The sequence below is a fragment of the Scylla paramamosain genome, chromosome 3 (assembly GCF_035594125.1).
Source record: "Scylla paramamosain isolate STU-SP2022 chromosome 3, ASM3559412v1, whole genome shotgun sequence".
Lineage (NCBI taxonomy): Eukaryota > Metazoa > Arthropoda > Malacostraca > Decapoda > Portunidae > Scylla > Scylla paramamosain.
This window is the reverse complement of record NC_087153.1, coordinates 23,082,388-23,103,993: the sequence shown is the minus strand read 5'-3', so window position 1 is coordinate 23,103,993 and position 21,606 is coordinate 23,082,388. Positions and strand designations below refer to the sequence as shown.

General features: G+C 39.3%; 2 protein-coding genes across 6 annotated transcripts in view; one reads left to right on the top strand and one right to left on the bottom strand.

Annotated features, from left to right (window-relative positions):
* The window catches only part of LOC135092995 (probable ubiquitin carboxyl-terminal hydrolase FAF-X), a 301,879-nt gene that overhangs the window by 10,966 nt on the left and 269,307 nt on the right, over positions 1-21,606 (top strand). The window lies entirely within an intron of this gene.
* Positions 10,345-19,665, bottom strand: LOC135096492 (uncharacterized). The gene is made up of 4 exons (XM_063998005.1): positions 19,491-19,665; positions 11,130-11,429; positions 10,905-11,048; positions 10,345-10,694 (listed from the first exon to the last, which is right to left on the bottom strand). Exons 1-4 carry the CDS (start codon positions 19,663-19,665, stop codon positions 10,345-10,347), a joined length of 969 nt encoding a protein of 322 aa, XP_063854075.1.

The window sequence follows — 21,606 nt, the reverse complement described above, 5'->3', positions numbered from 1 at the left end:
TACATGGGGCAAAGAAGTGGAGGAAAGGTGAAGGGGGATGGCAGGATGGGGAGAAAGTAGAAAGAATAAATACAAGCAGCAAGGGTGAGAAGTGAGTGAAGAGCTGGAGAGAGAGAGAGAGAGAGGAAGTATTGTGAAATAAGCATTCTCTTTTCCTGTCCCCTATTCCTTTTTATTTTTCCTCCATCCATTTTCTTCACATTTTTTCTCCTTCCATCCATTTTCAGTCAATCAGTCTCATTCAACTTTACAATTCTTAGGATTGTTTGTATTTCTCTCTCTCTCTCTCTCTCTCTCTCTCTCTCTCTCTCTCTCTCTCTCTCTCTCTCTCTCTCTCTCTCTCTCTCTCTCTCTCTCTCTCTCTCTCTCTCTCTCTCTCTCTCTCTCTCTCTCTCTCTCTCTCTCTCTCTCTCTCACACACACACACACACACACACACACACACACACACACACACACACACACACACACACATTGATTAAGATCAAAGGAAGTGAAAAAAGGAAAGATATTGTGATGTACATACCACCGAAAAATAATGCATGGGAAACCAATAGATATAATATTATGCAACTAGAAACAAGAAATAGCATAGAGGAAATGATAAGGAAAAGTAACAGTTCTCTTAGTAGGTGACTTCAACACTAAAGGAATTAACTGGGAGGAAATGGAAGTGAATGTAAATGTTGGGCCATGGAGCAAAGAACTTGTGCATACCATGATGGTGAATATAATGAGACAGTGGGTGAATGAAAGTACAGGATGCAGAGAAGAACCATCACAGTTGGACTTAGTGTTTATGAAAACCCCAGAAAGTAGACCAAGTATACATTGTCTGAATCTAGTGGGAAGAAGTGATCATGTGACAATAGAAATAGGACTACAGGAGGAAACTGTTGCACAGGAATTAACAATTTAGAAATGGGAGATAGAACTATGTTGAGGCAAACTTTGCAGAGCTTAATACATTTTATGGAAAAATTAACTGGAAAGAGCTATTTGAAGGTAAAATAGTGCAAGAAAGATATGAGAGATTTTTGAGCAAGTAAAGAGAGGAGTGCAAAAGTTTGCACCAAATTATAAAATGAAAATTGGGAAGCATGAATAGTATAATGCCAGGGATGTAGAAGCAAAAAAAAAAGAAAAGACAACAGGGCATGGAGAAAAATGATGAGAAAACTGAACAGAAATACTAGGGAAGAATACAGAAAGGCAAGGAATGAATATGGTATAATAAGAAGAGAAAAAAAGAAATTTTGAAAGTGACATCAAGAAAATGCAAGGAAGAACCCAAACTCTTCTACGGATATGTAAATGGAAAAATGAAACATAGGGATGACAAACAAGTTAAGAAACTACTGAAGAAATGAGTGAACTAATGAATGAGAGTTTTCAGTCTGTGTTTACAAAGGAAACCAGTTTTGTGGCACCTAAAGTGGTATTACAGAATGAGGGAATACAGGAGATACAAGTAAAGAGAGAAGAAATCAAGAAACTACTCAAAGAGCTGGATGTTAAAAAAGCTATGGGACCAGATTCAAGTAAATGGATGGATATTAAAAGAATGCAGAGAACAAATAGAGAAACTCATATGGGATATAATCAACAGCTTGTCAAAAGAAGGGAAAGTACTAAGGGAATGGAAAAGAGCTAACATAGTCCTAATATACAAAGGGGAAAATAAAATGGAACTATAAAAAAAAAATGGTACCAGAATTGAAAGACTAAAGCTTTGAAGAAAGACTTGAAGAGATGGGATTACCAACACTTCAAGAGAGAAGAGAAGGAGATTTAATAACAATATACAAAGAATAGACAGAAATGACTTGGTATCACAGATGGAGGAGGGAGAGAGTCAGATGAGGGGGGGCATGGGAAGAAAATAAAGAAGAGTGGATGTTTGAGTGACATCAAGAAATACAGCTTCCTGTATCAAACTATTGAAATCTAAAATGATTTGAAGGAAAAGGTGGTTGTGGCAAATAGTGTGCACATGTTTAAAGAGAAACTAGATAAATATGGTTATGGAGACAGAACAAAATGAGCTTTGGCTCTTGTTTATTACGATACAACTAGGCAAATACACACACACACACACACACACAGAGAGAGAGAGAGAGAGAGAGAGAGAGAGAGAGAGAGAGAGAGAGAGAGAGAGAGAGAGAGAGAGAGAGAGAGAGAGAGAGAGGGTGGGTGAGACAGATGGAAGGAGGGAGGTCAGGAAAGGGAGAGGGAGGGAATAGGGAGGAAAGGCTGGAAGGGAGGGGAGGGCATGAGAGAGAGAGAGAGAGAGAGAGAGAGAAACACACATGCGCGCACACACACACACACACACACACACACACACACACACACACACACACACACACACACACACACACACACACACACACACCGGCCAGCTGTTCGGACATGGGTGCTAGATCTCCTGAAGATGCAAGCTACTAGATCTGGACAAAACAATGAGGCCTAGTAATGCATATGCAAGGGTGAGAAGGGGTTACAGAGTGTCCTGTCTCCAAATTTAATGCATAAAGGAGTATTTTGAGGTTAAAAGAAATTGAAGGAAAGGAAGATCTAGGTGGCACCATTGATCGTGATGTGTTTGTAAACAAACCAAGTAAGGAGGTGATACAGAAGGCACATTTTATTGAAACCCCTGTGGGCTTGAGACAACTGGTAGAGGCAAGTGGAGAAAGGGATTTTTCAGGATTCAGAGAAGAGAAAGAAATATGAGGAGGATAATCAGTGTAGAGAAAGAAATTAGGTGCATGAAGGAACTGATCTCATGGATTTTAGAAAAGCAGGACAAACTTATTATGGAAAACAAAGAATTGAGAAAGAAGCATAGTGAACGTGAGAGTGCTCTAAAGATAAACAATGAGGTGAAAGAGGCAATGGAGGAACTAAAGAAAGAAAATGAAATACTCAAGACTAAGTGTAATGAATACGAAGTAACTCTGCAGGGGCTGCAACAAAAGGTGGAGGATAGTGCAGGAAAAGTAGAAGGAACAGTATGTGAAGCCAAACTGGAGGAACTGGGAAATGCTTGGAAGAAAGAACATGAGGATGAAAAAGTTAGCTTCACAGAGGTGGTTAAAGAACAAATACAGGAAAAGACCATGGACACCGTAATTTAAGTAATTAAAGAAAAGGAGGTTTTGGTGAGAGACACAGTGAATAAGAAGAAATGTATGGTCTTTTTTGGACTGCAAGAGAAAAATCCAGTAAAGTCTGTCAGGGAGAGAGCAGAGGAGTTAGTAAAGAAAATTATTTCAATAGTCCAAGATGATGAACAGGGACTGGAACAAGAAGTGGAAGATGCACGTAGAATTGGGAAATATGGTGAAGGAGGTAAAAGACTGTTAAAAGTGAGAATGAGATCCCAAGTTGCAGTAGAGAAGATCTTAGCAAGAACTGGGAAGCTGGCTGAAAGCTCAGAATATAAGAATATTTGGGTAAAAAGAGATGTTAACTTAGAAGAAAGGGAAAAAGAGAGAGAAATGAGAAATGAAGCTAAGGAAAAAAAAAACAAGAGAATGACAGAGACCAAGAAGAGGAAATTTTATTGGAGGGTACTAGATATGAGACTAAGGAAATGGTATACTTTGGAAGGGGAACAAGAAATGAAAGAACCTCAGCACCAGACAGACAAATTGCATGTGGTGGGATAAATAGTATATTAAGAGTAATGTATACAAACATAGACGGGTTAGTTTCAGGTGTACTGGAAGTGAGAGATTGCTTAAAGGAATATAGACCAGATATGTTGTGCCTAACTAAGACAAAGTTAAAAGAGGAAGTCCATTTAAGCTTTAAGGAAGAGGGATATAATAATTGGAGGATAGATAGAAAAGGAAAAGGAGGAGGAAGAGTACTGATAATGGTTCGAGATGATATATATATATGGAAGAACCGCAATATGGAGATGGTATGGTGGAGGTCTTAGGTATAACAATCAGGACCAGTGGGAGAGAAAGGAGGAAGATCATATTAACGTATGTGCCACCGAAGAGTAATACATGGAGGCTGGAGGATCATAGGGAAATGCAAAAGGAAGTGTTGAAGTGCCCAGACAACAAGATAAGGAAGGACAGTAAAATACTACTATTGGGAGACTTTAACTGCAAAAATGTTAGCTGGGAGGAGATAGAAGTTAATGGAAATGCTGGACTGTGGAGTGAAGAAATGCTACAGTTAGCTATGGTGAATATGATGGACGAATGGGTGGAGGAATTTACAAGATACAGAGGGGAGGAGGAACTATCAATATTAGACCTGGTATTCATAAAAAAAGAAAAAAAAAAAAAAACTGGAGCCCAGTCCAACCAACCATTAAATACTTAAGCCCAATGGGAAAAAGTGACCATGTGGTGTTAGATGTGGTACTGCAAGATTGGGAGGTTCTACCATGTAAGGAGGATTATAAAAATGGGAAACTAAATCATGCAAAGACAAATTTTATAGAGTTAAGAAAATTCTTTGGGAGTATTGATTTGAAGGGACTTATACAAGGTAAGACAGTGCAAGAGAAATATGAAACATTCTTGAAAAAAGTACAATGAGGGTGTGCAGAAGTATGTACCTGTATATAAAGTAAGGAGAAGCAAACATATTTGGTATAATGCCAGATGTGCAGAAGTTAAGAAGAGAAAGGATGTAGCTTGGAAGAAACAAAGAAATTAAAATAATAGAGAGCAGTATAAGGAGGCAAGGAATGAGTATGTTAGAATAAGAAGAAAGGAAGAGAATTAATTTGAAAAGGATGTGGTAAAGAAATGTGAAGAAGAGCCCAAACTTTTTTATGGAAAGATGACAAGCAGAGAGACCATTAACAAGATAGTAAAGGAAGGAAGGATATATCAAATAGCAGAAGAGATGAGTGAAATTATGAATGAGAGTTTCAAGTCTGTTTTCAATGTGGAAGTGGGTTTTACAGAACCAAATGAGGAGGTGAGGCAGGGGGTGATTATGGGAAGTCTTGGTGCAAAAACATGAAATTGGCAAATTGTTAGAGAAGTTGGATGCCAGAAAAGCAATGGGGCCTGATGGAGTGTCAGGTTGGACACTAAAGGAATGTAGAGAACAAGTGGTGGAGCCAATTTGGGATGTGATTAACAGCTCACTGATAGAGGGAAGAGTACCAAGAGAGTGGAAGAGAGTAAATATAGTGCCAATACACAAAGGAAGAAAGGACTGAGCCACTAAATTATGTACTTGGACATCAAAAAAAGCTTTCGATAAAGTTCCACATAAAAGACTATTGTGGAAGATAAAACATATAGGAGGACTGAGAGGGACAATGCTAAAATGGATGAGAGACTACTTAAAGGATAGATAAATGAGAACTGTGATCAGGAACACCTTTTCAAGTTCAAGTAATGTAACAACAAACACTGATCCACAGGGATCAGTGTTAACACCCATTATGTTCCAAATATACATCAATGATATGCAGTTATATTAATCTGTTTCATGATGATGCAAAATTGTTGAGTGTAATAAAGAGCCATGTTGATTGTATGGAGTTGCAAAGAGATATTGACAAGATTTATTGGTGGAGCAAGAAGTAGAAATTGGAATTCATTGCTAAGAAATGACATGTGATGGAATTGGGAAAGAGTAAAAGAAGACCTGCATGGGACTATAAAATGGAGGAAGAAGTAATAATGATGAATAAGAAGGAAAAAAATGTTTTTTCAAGATACCTTGACCCCAGAACAGCATATAAGTGAGATATTTGGCTCAACGTACAGGATGTTAACAAATATTAGGGTGGCATTTCATTACATGGATAAGACTAAGATGAAAAAAAATTATAGCCACTATGCTATGTCCCAGACAGGAATATGCAGCAGTGGTGTGGTATCTGCATATGAAGAAAGACATAAAGAAGTTGGAAAGAATTCAGAGGGCAGCTACAAGGATGGTACCAGAGCTGAAAGACCTAATGTACAAAGAGAGGTTGAAGGAAATGGGACTGCCAACTTTGCAAGTTTGAAGAGAAAGAGGAGATCTAATAATGATGTATAAAATAGTTAACCGCATTGAGAAGATAGACAAGCAGAACCTGGTGTTGCTGGAAGAAGATGAAGCTGGACAGATGAGAGGGCACTCAAAGAAGATCAGGAAGAGTCCCTGTTTGAGGGACATCAAGAAGTAGTTTTCCCACATAGAACTGTGGATATCTGGAATGATCTAAATTAAGAAGTTACAGCACCAAATGCGCATAAATTTAAGGAAATTCTGGATAAATATAGACATGGAGACAGGACACTATGAACCCTGCTTGAACCCTGTACTATACAACTAGGTAAATACAATTAGGTAAATACACACATGGTTTTAGATGTGATGGTACTGTACAGCCATAGTGCTGCCTCAGACCAGATGTGAGAAAATACACACACTTTAAGGGATTTTGGCTTTTGATAGTGTATGGCACAAAGCTTTGATTTCCAAACTAACCTATAGCTTCTATCCTTCTCTCTGTAACTTCATTTTAACTTTCCTCTCTAATAGTTCTATTGATGCTGTGGTAGGTAGTCACTGTTCTAAGTCTATTAACAATGGTGTTCCTCAGTGTTCTGTTCTGGTACCCACTCTCTATTATTCATCAGTGATCTAAACCAAACTTCTTTTCCTATCCACTCCTATGCTGATAATAACACCCTGCACTTTTCCACATCTTTTTGTGGATGTCCAGCCAAGTCTTCCAGATATCTGTTGCCTCTTCTTGAATGACACTGAACTGTCCCCCCTCTTCTACACTGAACATCTTAGGAGTGTTCTTTACTTATAATCAAAACAGAACTTCACATCTTATCTCCAGCTAAAGCAGCTTTTATGAAGTTAGGCATTCTGAGTCTTCTCTGCCAGTTTTCTCATCTCCCCCCCATCCCAACTCCCACCCCAGCTGCTAACTCTGTACAGGGGCCTTATCTGTCCATGTATGGAGTATGCTTGACATGTCTGGCAGGGATTCCATTCATACTGCTCTTTTAGACAGGGTGGAGTCAAAAACTTTTTGTCTTACCTACTCCTCTCCTCTAACTGACTGTCTTCGGCCTCTTTCTCATTGCCACAATGTTGCATCTCTAGTTATCTACTGCTTTTTCCATGCTGACTGCTCTTCTGATCTTGGTAACTGCGTGCCTCCACTCCTGTGGCTTCGCTGCACAAGACTTTTTTCTTTCTCTCACCTCTATTCTGTCCACCTCTCTAATGCAAGAGTTAACCAGTATTCTCAGTCATTTATCCCTTTCTCAGATAAACTCTGGAACTCCCTGCCTGCTTCTATATTTCCACTTCCTATGATTTAAATTCCTTCAAGAGGGAGGTTTCAAGACACTTATCCTTTAATTTTTGAGTACCACTTTTGACCCTATTTTGGGGACTGGCATCTCAGTGGGTGGACTGGCATCTCAGTGTTTTTTTTTTTTTTTTTATTGGATTTTTGTTGCCCTTGGCCAGTGTCCCTCCTACTTAAAAAAAAAAAAAAAAATATAAAAAAACCTAGTTGTGGTTTATGTTTTATGGGAAGAGTTTAAGGTCATGCTGTCCCGTTTTGATATCTACTCTTATCCAGTTTTCCCTTAAAATCACGTATAGTTATAGCATTTACTACTTCTTTTTGCAGCTCATTCCAGATTCCTGCAGTCCTTTACAAGAAACTGTTCTTCTTAATATCCCTTCTACACACCCTTCTTCACCTTCTTCTTATGTCCTCTTGTGCTTATAAAGTCTCTCACTACCAAATCACTCCAGTCCAGTTTTTCATACCCTGGCAAAATCTGATATAAGATAATCAGGTCACTTATCTCTCTTCTCTCTTACAAGGAGGGCAGGTTTAGTTTCTTTAGTCTCTCTTCATACAATAAGTCTGATAGGGTCGGAGGCAACTTTGTTGCTGCCTGTTGTATTCTCTCTAATTTCTTTGTCCTGTTCAGTGTTGGGAAACCATATCACTGCCTCATATTCCAAATGAGGTCTTATCATTATCACAATTAAATTCCTAATCATCTCTTCATCCAGATAGTTGAACGCTGTTCTTATGTTTCTCACCAGATTACATGTTTCCCCTGTCTTCCTTCTTACATGTATCTCTGGGGACAGCTTATCAGTGACAGTAATTCCAAGGTCTTTCTCTTCACTCTTCAGTTTTATTCCTCCATTACCCAATTTATAACTGAAGATTGGCCTCACACAGCTATGTCCAAACTTCAGTGCTCCACATTTTTTTACATTAAACTCCATTTTCCAAGTGTCACTCCAATTCCAGATCACATTCAGATCTTCCTGTAGAGCTTCACAATCCGCTATCCTCTTCACTTTTCTCATCATCAGCAAAAATAGACTCGTGTAGCTATTCACCCCTTCTATCATATCGTTCACATAGCAAACATAACTGGTGCAAGTACTAACCCCAGTGAGACACCACTAATTATCTCTCTCCATGATGACTTCCTATCTTTTTACCACAGTTCTCATTTCCCTTCTTCTCAGAAAGTCACTGATCCAATGTAAGAGTGCTCCTCTCAGCCCACCAAATATTTGTAATTTCCACAGCAGTCTCTTGTTGGCAGGGTTGGCATTAAATAACCTTACCTAAATCCCCCCCCCAAACAAAAAAAAGCTGCCTAAGCAGTTTTTTTTATTTTACATATCAAGATTTATTTTTATATCATATTGATAAAGAAAGTGTATATATGTACATGTATGTAAAAAAATGTAAAAAGTAGTCAAGATTGACCTGTTCATTTCCTGTATAGTACAAGTTAACACAGGCTTTGTTCAGCTGGACCAGCCTATATCAACATGACCTAAACAACTGTCTGTTCTTTATTAATACTGTCAAAATCTATCAAGATCTAACTCCTCTCGTGATTTCTGGCACCTAGGCAAAAACACCTCCAATAACTTTGCTGCTTCATCTTTCCCTCCTTTATTTCAACCTGATGGCATCACTGCCATCACATCTATTTCTAAAGCTCAATTCTTTGTCCAAATCTTTGCTAAAAACTCTATGTTAGATGATTCAGGACTTGTTCCTCCCTCTCCACTACTGCCTGACTACTTCATGCTACCTATTAAAATCCTTTGCAGTGATGTTTTCCATGCCCTCACTGGTCTAAACCCTTGGAAGGCTTATGCACCTGATTGGGTCCCTCCTATTGTTCTCTGAAACTGTGCCCCTGTGCTTGCCCCTTGCCTAGTTAAACTCTTCCAGATGTCTATCAACATATACCTTTCCTTTTTGTTGGAAGTTTACCTAAATTCAGCCTGTTCCTAAGAAAGGTGACCATTCTAGTCTCTTAAATTAGTGTCTTATTGCTTTCATTTGCTGCTTCTCTAAAGTTTTGAATCTATCCTCAATGATTCTTAAATATCTATCACTTCACAATGTTTTATGTGATTACCAGTATCAGTTCCGTCAAGGCTGCTGTACTGGTGATCTTTTGGCTATCCTTACTGAGTCTTAGTTATCCTCTTTTAGGGATTTTGGTGAAGTTTTTGCTGTTGCCTTAGACATGTCAAAAGCATTTGATAGAGTCTGGCACAAAGCTTTGATTTCCAAAATATCATTCTATGGAGTATCTAATTGGATGCTGAAGGAATGCAGAGATCAACTTGCACACAAGGTTTACAAACTCATCATAACTTCATTAAGGGAAGGAGTGGTGCTTAAAGACTGGAAAAAAAGCAGATATAGTTCTTATATATAAATATGTATGCAAAGAAGGACCATCTAATTATAGACCAGTGTCATTAAGAAGTGTAGTGGCAAAAATGTGTGAAAGAATAGTGAAGCAAAGGTGGAGTGAATATATGGAAAAGAGAGAGATATTAATAGACAGACAATTTTGATTTAGAAAAGGAAGGTTGTATGTGACAAATTTAATGTGCTTCTACTCCTGAGTCATAGATTTAGTATAAGAAAGAGAAGGATGGCCAGATTGTGTTTATTTGGACTTAAAGGAAGCATTTGATAAGGTGGCCCACAAGCAGGATTGAAAAAAACCCAGTTTTCTTTTTTTTAATCCAACCCCTTTTATTTGGGTGGTTATTGTTTTTTTGGATTTTTATGGGTTTTATTGGATTTTGGGGGTTTTATTTATTTTTTGTTTATTCCTCATTTTTATATGCAAATAAGTTTAAATAAGCATTTAAAAAGTAATCTAGAGTGAAACAAAAGGTTTAAACTTCTTTTTTCATGTAGCAGGGGCACCAGCCAAGAGCAACAAAATATAATAAAAAAAAAGGCCCACTGTGATTCTGGTCCCCAAACAAATGTGAAAGCAATAGTCAGAAATTACAGGATGTCATCATTATCATCATTTTCATTTAATGTCCACATTTTCCCATTAGGGTGGGATTGGATGGGCGATGACTGCTTTCCACAACTGGCGATCTTGTACCATATGTTCTATTCCCAACAAATTCATATCCTCCGTCACACTTCCTCCACTTTTTCTTTGGCCTTCCCACTGGCCGTTGGCCTCCAACCGTCACCTCCTCCACGTCGCTCAACACCCCTCCCTCTGCCCTTCTTACATGTCCGAACCATCTCAGTCTTCTCTTCCTCAGCTCAACAGAAAGGTCTTCAACTCCACACATCTCCGCCACCTCACTGCTAGAGCTCCCATCTTGCACCTCACTCCTGCCATGTATCTCAGCATCTGGCTGAGATACAGCTACATAGAATATCTGTCAGTCTGTTTGTCAGTGCCCATGTTTCTGCTCCATACAGAAGAGCAGATCTGACACAAGCTTCATATACCCTTCCCCTGATCCTCAGTTTTATGCTGCGTTTCACCAATAAACTGGCAGTTTCTCACCATCTTCCCCATGCAGCTGCTACTCTCACCCTTACTGTTCTCTCTACACCTGCTTCACGGTCCAACATATCTCCCAAGTAGCAGAACTGTTGTACCTCCTCCAACACACCTCCAATTCGACATCCTCATCATCACCACTGTCACCACCACCCTCCTCCTGCACACATCTTGGACATACAAAGTTCTGCGCCCCTCTGAGATTCCTCAGACCTGAGCATCATTGGTGACACTCTATTACACCTGGTACACAACACTTGAGTTTGCTCCCCACTCCTCTTCCACAACATCCACATGGCCATTTTCCTGACTGAATTCTTTCTCTAGCTTCATTTCCGGTCACCATTAGTTTTGTCTTCTTCATGTTTATTTTCAGTCCCCTCTGCTTCATCCCCTCCATCCACTTATTAAACATGTCAGTCACTTCTTCCCTTGATTCTGCTGTCAATACCAAATCATTAGCATAGAGTAGCTCCCATGGGCCATCTCCTCTTGCCAGTTTAGTAGCCTCCTCCATTACTGTGATAAAGAGTAGTGGACTAAGAGCTGATTCCTGGTGTACTCCCACTCTTATGTCAAAGTCCCTTGATGTTCCTGCCAATGTTTTCACCCTTGATCTTGATTCCACACATACAGAGACATGACTGCAGTCATGAGCCTTTTGGGTACTTTTTGTCTCATTAGTGCCCACTCAGTCGCTCTCCTTGGCACTCTGTCGATTGCCTTCTCCAGATCAACAAAGATATGGAATATCTTCTTCCTTCCACTGAACTTTTCCTGTACTTGCCTCATTATAAAAATTACATCTGTTCTTAATCTTCCTGGGCAAAACCCAAACTGTCGACTATCCACTTCTATCAATTTCCTCAGCCTCTCCTTTAATACCTTTTCGAACAGTTTCATTCCGTTCTAATAGTCTAATTCCTCTATATTTTCCACATTCCAAGGCATCTGCTTTTCCTTTATAGATTGGCACTGTCATATTTTTCCAGTCTTCAGGAATATCTCCCTCGTCAATTATGGCTCTAAACACCCTTGATAATTAATTCTCTTATAACACCCGCTTTCTTCATTAAGTCACTGATGATTCCTGTTGGACCTGGCGCTTTTCCACTTTTCATTCCTTTCAGTGCTCTGTTCACCTCTTCCTCTGAGATTTCTTGTATCAGAACTTCCACCATATCCACCTCTTCCAGGGTGTGTTCATTTTCCTCATTTAAATTATAGGATAAGTCTTTTGAAACCTTCCTCTTGAAAGAGTTCAAGTCATAGGAAGTGGAAATACAGAAGCAGGTAGGGAGTTCCAGAGTTTATCAGAAAAAGGGATGAATGATTGAAAATACTGGTTAACTTTTGCATTAAAGAGGTGGAGAGAATAGGTGCGAGAGAAAGAATAAAGTTTTGTGCAGTGAGGCCACTGGAGCAGGGGAAGCATGCAATTAGCAAGATCAGAAGAGCAGTTGGCATGAAAACAGCAGTTTGTTCCTCCCTCTCCTCCTCCCTCTGACTACTTCATGCTACCTATTAAAATTCTTCGCAATGATGTTTTCCATGCCCTCACTGGCCTACACCCTTGGAAGGCTCATGGATCTGATGGGGTCCCTCGTATTGTTTTCCGAAACTGTGCCTCCATGCTTGCACCTTGCATAGTCAAACTCTTTCAGCTCTGTCTGTCAACATCTTCCTTTCCTTCTTGCTGGAAGTTTGCCTACATTAAGCCTGTTCCTAAAAAGGGTGACCATCTAATCCCTCAAACTACCATCCTATTGCTTTAATTTCCTGCCTATCTAAAGTTTTTGAATCTATCCTCAACAGGAAGATTCTAAACATCTATCACTTCACAACCTTCTATCTGATAGCCAGTATGGGTTCCGTCAAGGCCGCTCTTCTGGTGATCTGGCTTTCCTTACTGAGTCTTGGTCGTCCTCTTTTAGAGATTTTGGTGAAACGTTTGCTGTTGCCTTGGACATATCAAAAGCTTTTGATAGAGTCTGGCACAAAGCTTTGATTTCCAAACTACCCTCCTACGGCTTCTATCCTTCTCTCTGTAACTTCATCTCAAGTTTCCTTTCTGACCGTTCTATTGCTGCTGTAGTAGACGGTCACTGTTCTTCTCCTAAATCTATTAACAGTGGTGTTCCTCAGGGTTCTGTCCTGTCACCCACTCTCTTTTTATTATTCAACAGTGACCTTCTAAACCAAACTTCTTGTCCTATCCACTCCTACTCTGATGATACCACCCTGAACTTTTCCACATCTTTTCATAGACATCCAACCCTTCAGGAAGTAAACATTTCACCCAGGGAAGCCACAGAAAGCCTGACCTCTGATCTTTCTAAAATTTCTGATTGGGGCCTAGCAAACCTGGTATTGTTCAGTGCCTCAAAAACTCAACTTGACACAGACTTCCAGACAACTATCCCCTCTTCAATGACACTCAACTGTTCCCCTCTTCTACACTGAACATCCTCGGTCTGTCCTTTACTTATAATCTGAACTGGAAACTTCACATCTCATCTCTAGTTAAACAGTTTCTATGAAGTTAGGCGTTCTGAGATGTCTGCCAGTTTTTCTCACTCCACCAGATGCTAACTCTGTACAAGGGCCTTATCCATCCATGTATGGAGTATCCTTCACATGTTTGGTGGGTTCCACTCATACTGCTCTTCTAGACAGGGTGGAATCAAAAGCTTTTCATCTCATCAACTCCTCTCCTCTGACTGTCTTCAGCCTCTCTCTCATTCCTGCAGTGTTACATCTCAAGCTGTCTTCTACTGCTATTTTCATGCTAACTACTCTACTGATCTTGCTAACTGCATGCCAGCCCTCCTCCCACAGCCTCACTGCACAAGACTTTCTTCTTTCTCTCATCCCTATTCTATCCATCTCTCAAATGCAAGAGTTAACCAGTATTCTCAATCATTCATCCCTTTCTCTGGTAAACTCTGGAACTCCCTGCCTGCTCCTATATTTCCACCTCCTTATGACTTGAATTCCTTCAAGAGAGAGGTTTCAAGACACTTATCCTTCAGTTTTTGACTACTGCTTTAGACCCTTTCCTGGGACTGGCATCTCAGTGGGCATTTTTTTTTTTTATTGGATTTTTGTTGCCTTGGCCAGTGTCCCTCCTACATAAAAAAAAAAAAAAAAAAGATAGCAAGAGATGCAACATTGTAGTGATGAGAGAGAGGCTGAAGACAGTCAGTTAGAGGAGAGGAGTAGGTAAAACAAAGTTTTTGACTCCACCCTGTCTAAAAGAGCAGTATGAGTGGAACACCCTCCCCATACATGTGAAGCATACTCCATACATGGATGGATAAGGCCCCTATACAGATTTAGCAGCTGGGTGGTGAGAAAAACTGGTGGAGATGACTCATAATGTCTAACTTTTCATAGACGTCCAACCCTTCAGGAGGTAAACATATCACGCAGGGAAGCCACAGAACGCCTGACTTCTGATCTTTCTAAAATTTCTGATTGGGGCAGAGCAAACTTGGTATTGTTCAATGCCTCAAAAACTCAATTCCTCCATCTATCAACTCGACACAATCTTCCAGACAACTATCCCCTCTTCTTCAATGACACTCAACTGTCCCCCTCTTCTACACTGAACATCCTCGGTCTGTCCTTTACCTATAATCTGAACTGGAAACTTCACATCTCATCTCTAGCTAAAACAGCTTCTATGAAGTTAGGTGTTCTGAGACGTCTCCGCCAGTTTTTCTCACCCCCCCAGATGCTAACTCTGTACAAGAGCCTTATCCGTCCATGTATGGAGTATGCTTCACATGTCTGGGGGGGTTCCACTCATACTGCTGTTCTAGACAGGGTGGAATCAAAAGCTTTTCGCCTCATCAACTCCTCTCCTCTAACTGACTGTCTTCAGCCTCTCTCTCACCGCCGCAATGTTGCATCTCTAGCTGTCTTCTACCGCTATTTTCATGCTAACTGCTCTTCTGATCTTGCTAACTGCATGCCTCCCCTCCTTCCGCGGCCTCGCTGCACAAGACTTTCTTCTTTCTCTCACTCCTATTCTGTCCACCTCTCTAACGCAAGAGTTAATCAGTATTCTCAATCATTCATCCCTTTCTCTGGTAAACTCTGGAACTTCTTGCCTGCTTCTGTATTTCCACCTTCCTATGACTTGAATTCCTTCAAGAGGGAGGTTTCAAGACACTTATCCACCAATTTTTGACCACTGCTTTGACCCTTTTAGGGACTGGCATTTCAGTGGGCATTTTTTTTTATTAGATTTTTGTTGCCCTTGGCCAGTATCCTTCCTACATAAAAAAAAAAAAAAAAAAAAAAAAAAAAACTTCACAGAATCTGTTTTAGCTAGAGATGAGATGTCAAGTTTCCAGTTTAGATTATAAGTAAAGGACAGACCAAGGATGTTCAGTGTAGAAGAGGGGGACAGTTGAGTGTCATTGAAGAAGTGGGGATAGTTGTCTGGAAGGTTGTGTCAAGTTGATAGATGGAGGAATTGAGTTTTTGAGGCACTGAACAATACTAAGTTTGCTCTGCCCCAATCAGAAATTTTAGAGAGATCAGAAGTCAGGCATTCTGTGGCTTCCCTGCATTAACTGTTTACTTCCTGAAGGGTTGGAGATCTATGGAAAGACGTGGAAAAGTGCATTATTAGTATCCTTAGTATCATTAGTGTAGGAGTGCATAGAACAAAAAGTTTGGTTTATAAGGTCATTGATGAATAATAGGAAGAGGCAGGGTGACAGGACAGAACCCTGAGGAACACTATTGTTAATAGATTTAGAACAGTGACTATCTACCACAGCAGCAATAGAGTGGTCAGAAATGAAACTTAAGATAAAGTTACAGAGAAGGATAGAAGCTGTAGGAGGGTTAGTTTGGAAATTAAAGCTTTGTGCCAGACTCTATCAAAAGCTTTTGATATGTCTAAGGTAACAGCAAAAGTTTTACCTAAATCCCTAAAAGAGGATGACCAAGACTCAGTAAGGAAAGCCAGATAAGCACCAGTAGAGCAGCCTTGATGGAACCCACACTGGCGATCAGATAGAAGGTTGTGAAGTGATGGATGTTTAAGAATCTTCTTGTTGAGGATAGATTCAAAAGCTTTAGATAGGCAGGAAATTAAAGCAATAGGACAGTAGTTTTATGGATTAGAACAGTCACCCTCTTTAGGAACAGGCTTAATGTAGGCAAACTTCCAGCAAGAAGGAAAGGTAGATGGGGACAGACAGACAGTTGAAAGAGTTTGACTAAGCAAGGTGCAAGCACAGAGCACAGTTTCAGAGAACAATAGGACGAACCCCATTAGGTCCATAAGCATTCCGAGGGTTTAGGCCAGTGAGGGCATGGAAAACATCATTGTGAAGAATTTTAATAGGTAACATGAAATAGTCAGAGGGTGAAGGAGAGGGAGGAACAAGCCCTGAATCATTCAAAGTAGAGATTTAGCAAAGGTTTAAGTGAAGAATTCAGCTTTAGAGATAGATGTGATAGCAGTGGAGCCCTCTGGTTGAAATAAAGGAGGGAAAAAAGCAAAGTTATTGGAGATGTTTTTGGTTAGATGCCAGAAGTTATGAGGGGAGTCAGATCTTGAAAGATTTTGACACTATTTATGAAGGAGTTTTTGGCTAGTTGGAGAATAGACCTGGCATGGTTCTGGGCAGAAATATAAAGTGCATGAGATTCTGGTGATGGAAAGCTCAAGTACCTTTTGTAGGCCATCTGTCTCTCATGTATAGCATGAGAACAGGCTGTGTTAAACCAGGGTTTGGAAGGTTTAGGTCGAGAAAAAAGGTTGAGGAATGTACGCCTCCATGCCAGACACTATCTCTGTTGTGCGCTCGGCATACAGAGACAGGTCTCTGACACGGAAGCAGTAGTCATTTCAAGAAAAATCAACAAAATACCCCCTCAAGTTCCCCCAACTAGCAGGAGCAAAACACCAAAGGCACCTCTGCTTAGGGTGATCCTGATGAGGGATCAGAGTAATAGCAAAAGATACAGATGAGATTGTGATCAGAGGAGCCCAACTGAGAAGAGAGGGTAACAGCATAAGCAGAAGGATTAGAGGTTAGGAAAAGGGTCAAGAATGTTGGGTGTATCTCCAAGATGGTCAGGAATAAGAGTAGGGTGATTGTTGCACCAATTGCTTTACGTTGTGGAGGGTAGCAAAGTTTGCCAGGATGGTCAGTGAAGGGAGAGGAAAGCCAAAGCTGGTGGTGAACATTGAAGTCTCCAAGAATGGAGATATCTGGAAAAGGGAAGAGTCAGAATGTGTGCCACTTTGGAAGTTAAGTTGTCAAAGAATTTTTCATAGTCAGAGGAGTTAGGTGGGAGGTATACAGCACAGATAAATTTTGTTTGAGTGACTGTAGTTGTAACCAGATGGTGGAAAACTCTGAAGATTCAAGAGTGTGGGCATAAGAGCAGGTTAAGTCATTGCGTACATAAATGCAACATCCAGCTTTGGATTAAAAATGAGGATAGAGATAAGTAGGAGGTGACTAAAAAGGGGCTACTGTCAGTTGCCTCCGACACCTGTGTTTCAGTGAGGAAAATAAGATAAGGTTTAGTGGAGGAGAGGTAGTGTTCTACAGATTGAAAATTATATGTAAGACTGTGAATGTTGCAGAAGTTAATGAAGAAAAAGTGGAGGAGGGGTGTCATGACACTTATGGTCAATACCAGAAGAGCAGTCCAACCTGGGGACATTTACGGTCCCCTCCCCAGATTGGGACTTTGAAGCTGGTGTAGGAGTTGCCTTGATAATTTTGAATTTTGAGTAAAGGGTGTGTGTGTAATTAGGTGCTTGTAGTTTTGTATGAAGGAAGAGAGTTGTCTTTAGAGGGCAGGTTGTGACTGCCCCCTTGTGTTGTGAGACACAAAGGGAAATGTTCCGTGAGGTCACAGCTGGTTTAATGATAAGTTTACAGCATCCCCTGTTCCAGCACTTTAGACCTCACTGGGAGTAATCATAATTTTAGAAGGTGCCTACTGCCTCTTTCTGTGGAGGTAAATACAACTTAAGTAAATAGACACACACTACAATTTTTCAGTTACTTTATGATGAAACATAATAGGTTTTTTTTTCCACAGAACATCCGTGTAAAATAGAGGTGCGTCTTATGCAGAGATGTGTCTAATGTGCTGGCAAATATGGTATTTGTGATGTAGGTATGGTAAACATATATATGCATACAAATATTCTCTGTCATGCACACACACACACATGAGAGAGAGAGAGAGAGAGAGAGAGAAAACGTGAACTTGCTCACCCTGAGTTGCCAGACATCATTTCAAAACACATGGGAGAAAATATAGGCCGCTAAGTTTAAAAACAGCCTTTACATCATATGATGTAAGTTGCAGTTACATCCTGTTCATCATATGATGTATTTCACAGTTGGGTTAATTAACATGAAATCATGTTCTTTATATGCTGTTTTTTCTTTCAGGCTGTAATATAGTTCTGTAATATAGACACATTTGTTGTGTTTGGTATTATATGCTCAGCTTGAAAACTTATCTTGACAAGGGTCACAGAACCAAATCCCTTTTTTACCATTAGTTATGTGTTTTGTTATACGAGAATTCGCTATACGAGCAATTCAAATGGAACCTAACTGCTTGTATCATTGGGATCTCGTTTTGTGTGTGTGTGTGTGTGTGTGTGTGTGTGTGTGTGTGTGTGTGTGTGTGTGTATATATATATATATATATATATATATATATATATATATATATGAGTGAGGTGAACAAGGAAACATCAAGAGTTTCTTCTTCAATTTATTGATTGCAATGTTTCACCTTCACAGAAGGTATCATCAGGCTAAAAAAAAAAAAAAAAAATATATACCATACATTGAATAATGTCGTAACTCATATAGAAGACAGCAATGTGTGAAAGACATAAACATCAAGTAAATAAAAAAAAATAAAAATTACCCAAGTACAGTAAAAAAACAAACAAACAGGACACAGATGGCAGTGATATATATGACCTATTAGTAAACACTGATACTAGACAAAGTAAGTAGAAAAAATAGGGGTGAAATGTTGTTAACAAACCTTGTATGCTCTTGCTGGTGGTGTGATGAGGACTGGAGGAGGGACACCGGCCAAGGGCAACAAAAATCTAATAAAAGAAAAAAAAGCCCACTGAGATGCTGGTCCTGAATAGGGATGTGCATCATGGCGGCATTTAAAGGTCCACTCTAAGGCATATTAAAAAAAAAAATTTTCTTGTGAAAAATGACATATCTGAACAGCTTGCATCTCCTCACTGCCTCAGGGCTCAGGCCTACCAGTACCAATGCCATTGAGGACTTCCAAGCGAAAGGAGGGTGTAGCGCCTTGCTCTGTTGCACTTTTCATTATTCTTACTTTTGAACACTTATACTTGGCCTCATCATGCCAAGAACAAGTGCCTTATGTAAGAAGAGGAAGGAGGCCTTTTGTCAAGGCAAGAGCACACCACTGAAAAGATAAAAAACATTAAGAAACAGACACAGTGGTATTACTACCAACGCTAGCAGGCTTAGGCCTCATCTCCTTATTCAAGTGCTGAAAAGCAGAGGTTTCTCACACACTCATTCTTCCAGGCTGCAGTAGTAAAAGGTGAAATACCACCAAGCCATTGAGAGATTAAAATATTCTTCTCCCTCTCACCTGAGTAGCTGGAATTAGTGAAGAGATGTCTGCAGGGAGTCACACAGACTCTTTCCACAGCTGCATATGGCTTCACTGCCTGAAGCACCTCGGAGCTACAAAAGGAAAGCTTGACCTCATAGTAGCTGTGGTGATGATGGAGTACAACAGTGGTTACATCATCAGCAATCTCCATTGCTGTCTTGGCCTGCCATGCACCTCTATTCTTCACAAGGACCTCAAGAAGGACAACAGGATGCACAGGCAACTAATAAAAAAAAAATAAATAAATAAATAAATTTAAAAAATATGGAAGAAACGTCTCTAGAGAGAACTCTTACTCGCCTTTAAACTCCTGTTGGGTTATAGTACAGCATCATAGAGACTTTCTCATCTTTGCACCCTGTTTTCTCAAAAGCAATTTTTTTCAACATTGCGTTTTAATAACTTTTTAATAATTTTAATAATTTTTAACCATTCTTTTTTAAAGTGATTACAATTTAATATTCTACATCATAATCTGATAGAATATTTATTTTTCAAATCTTTCAGTCAAATTTTCCCCTAATTTCTCACTTTTTGGAAAAAAAACATGCAAGTTTACAATTTTAGTAAAAATTGCACAAGCATAAAAAAAAAAAAAAACATAAAACTTTAAAGTTTTTACTCTAATTGTAATCAGATAAAATTTAAAGCAATTTTGGAGAGTCAATTATATCATTCTGCATATGTTAGGTGGACTAAATTAGCCATTTTTGGGATTTTTTTCTTAAACAGATATCACCATCACATTGTAACAGTTTAAGTTTAAAACACAATAAAAATTTCAAAATGATTGAGTTTTACCAAAAATGGCTAAAAAGGCCATAATCTCACATCAATTCTTTCACCACTTATCTTTATGGAACATTTCATTACTACGTTACTTTTACAAACATTCAGTTTCAGCTTCCTTCTCTTACAAATGTGCCTCTCTGAGTCACCCACTAGAGCTGTATCATCAGCAAATAGTAGCTGACCCTAATCTCATACCTTTTCCTCCTTACTAATCAAACTCAGGCCTCTGCTTAAAATCATCATATATTCTTCCTTTATCACACCATCCCTATACAAGTTGAACAGCCATAGTAACCTAACTCTGATGCAAACCTACTCTGACTGGAAACAATTCACTCACACCATCACCAAACTCCTAACACATGCCCTGCTATTTACATAGAAATTCCTCACTCATTCCAACAACCTGCTTCAAACTCTTTACTTTCAGAATGTTCTATAGTCCTTTCTTGTCAGTCTGTGTCCATGAACATCAAAAAAACTTCTTAAAAAAACTTCTCCTTTCTCTCAAAACTTTTTTTGATAATAGGTAATAATAGTAATGATAATGACAGTGATAATAATGATGATGATGATAATAATAATAATAATAATAATAATAATAATAATAACTAATATTTTGGTTTTGTGTACATTCAGTTTCCCTTCAGTATTTTCCATTGTTACATGACATCACTGAAACCAATGAACTGGCATGAAGTGTGTGGAAAGTCTTATTCTTAAGGGGGACATCTGGTTGGGAGACCCCATAAAAATGAAAAATATGACACATTCTCAAAAAATATATATGGTAGGCATATGCTTTCACTATTATTTCATAAAGATTTATGGTAAAATGTGCAATACTTTGTTTAAATATCACTTAGAGGTCATACTCAGCTACATGCTTTTGTTTACATCAGTGGCATGTCTTTTTACCCCGAAATCTATGAAAAATGTTGAAATCTTAAATTTTTTTGGGTGAATGTGATATGGTAATACTTGGAAGGGAGTGAGTGGTGGGAGGGCCTGCACATAGGAAAGTCCCCGCATAGTCTGTGCATGTGTGAGCAGTCTCACTTTGTGATTGGTGCGAGAAGTCTCGCCTTGTGATTGCCCACCACCTCACCAGCTAACCTAACCTAACTAACCTGACCAAACATAACCTAGCTGAAATAATATATTATAATAAATAAGTGACCCTATCCAGTAATTTGGTATAGGGTAGTTTGATTAGGTTGTTAGGTTAGGTTAGTTTAGTTTAGTTTAGTTTAGTTTAGTTAGGCTAGGTTAGGCTAGGCTAGGTTAGCTGATGAGAAGG

Excerpts from the sequence above, each read along its gene's own strand:
- LOC135096492 (XM_063998005.1), bottom strand. The coding sequence starts at position 19,665 with ATGGAGATTGCTGATGATGTAACCACTGTTGTACTCCATCATCACCAC. Across the intron at positions 11,049-11,129 it reads TCAGTCAGGAAAATGGCCAT|GTCTGAGGAATCTCAGAGGG; the intron begins GTGGATGTTGTG and ends AATGATGCTCAG. Across the intron at positions 10,695-10,904 it reads TTCTGCTACTTGGGAGATAT|CTGTATCTCAGCCAGATGCT; the intron begins GTTGGACCGTGA and ends TATTCTATGTAG.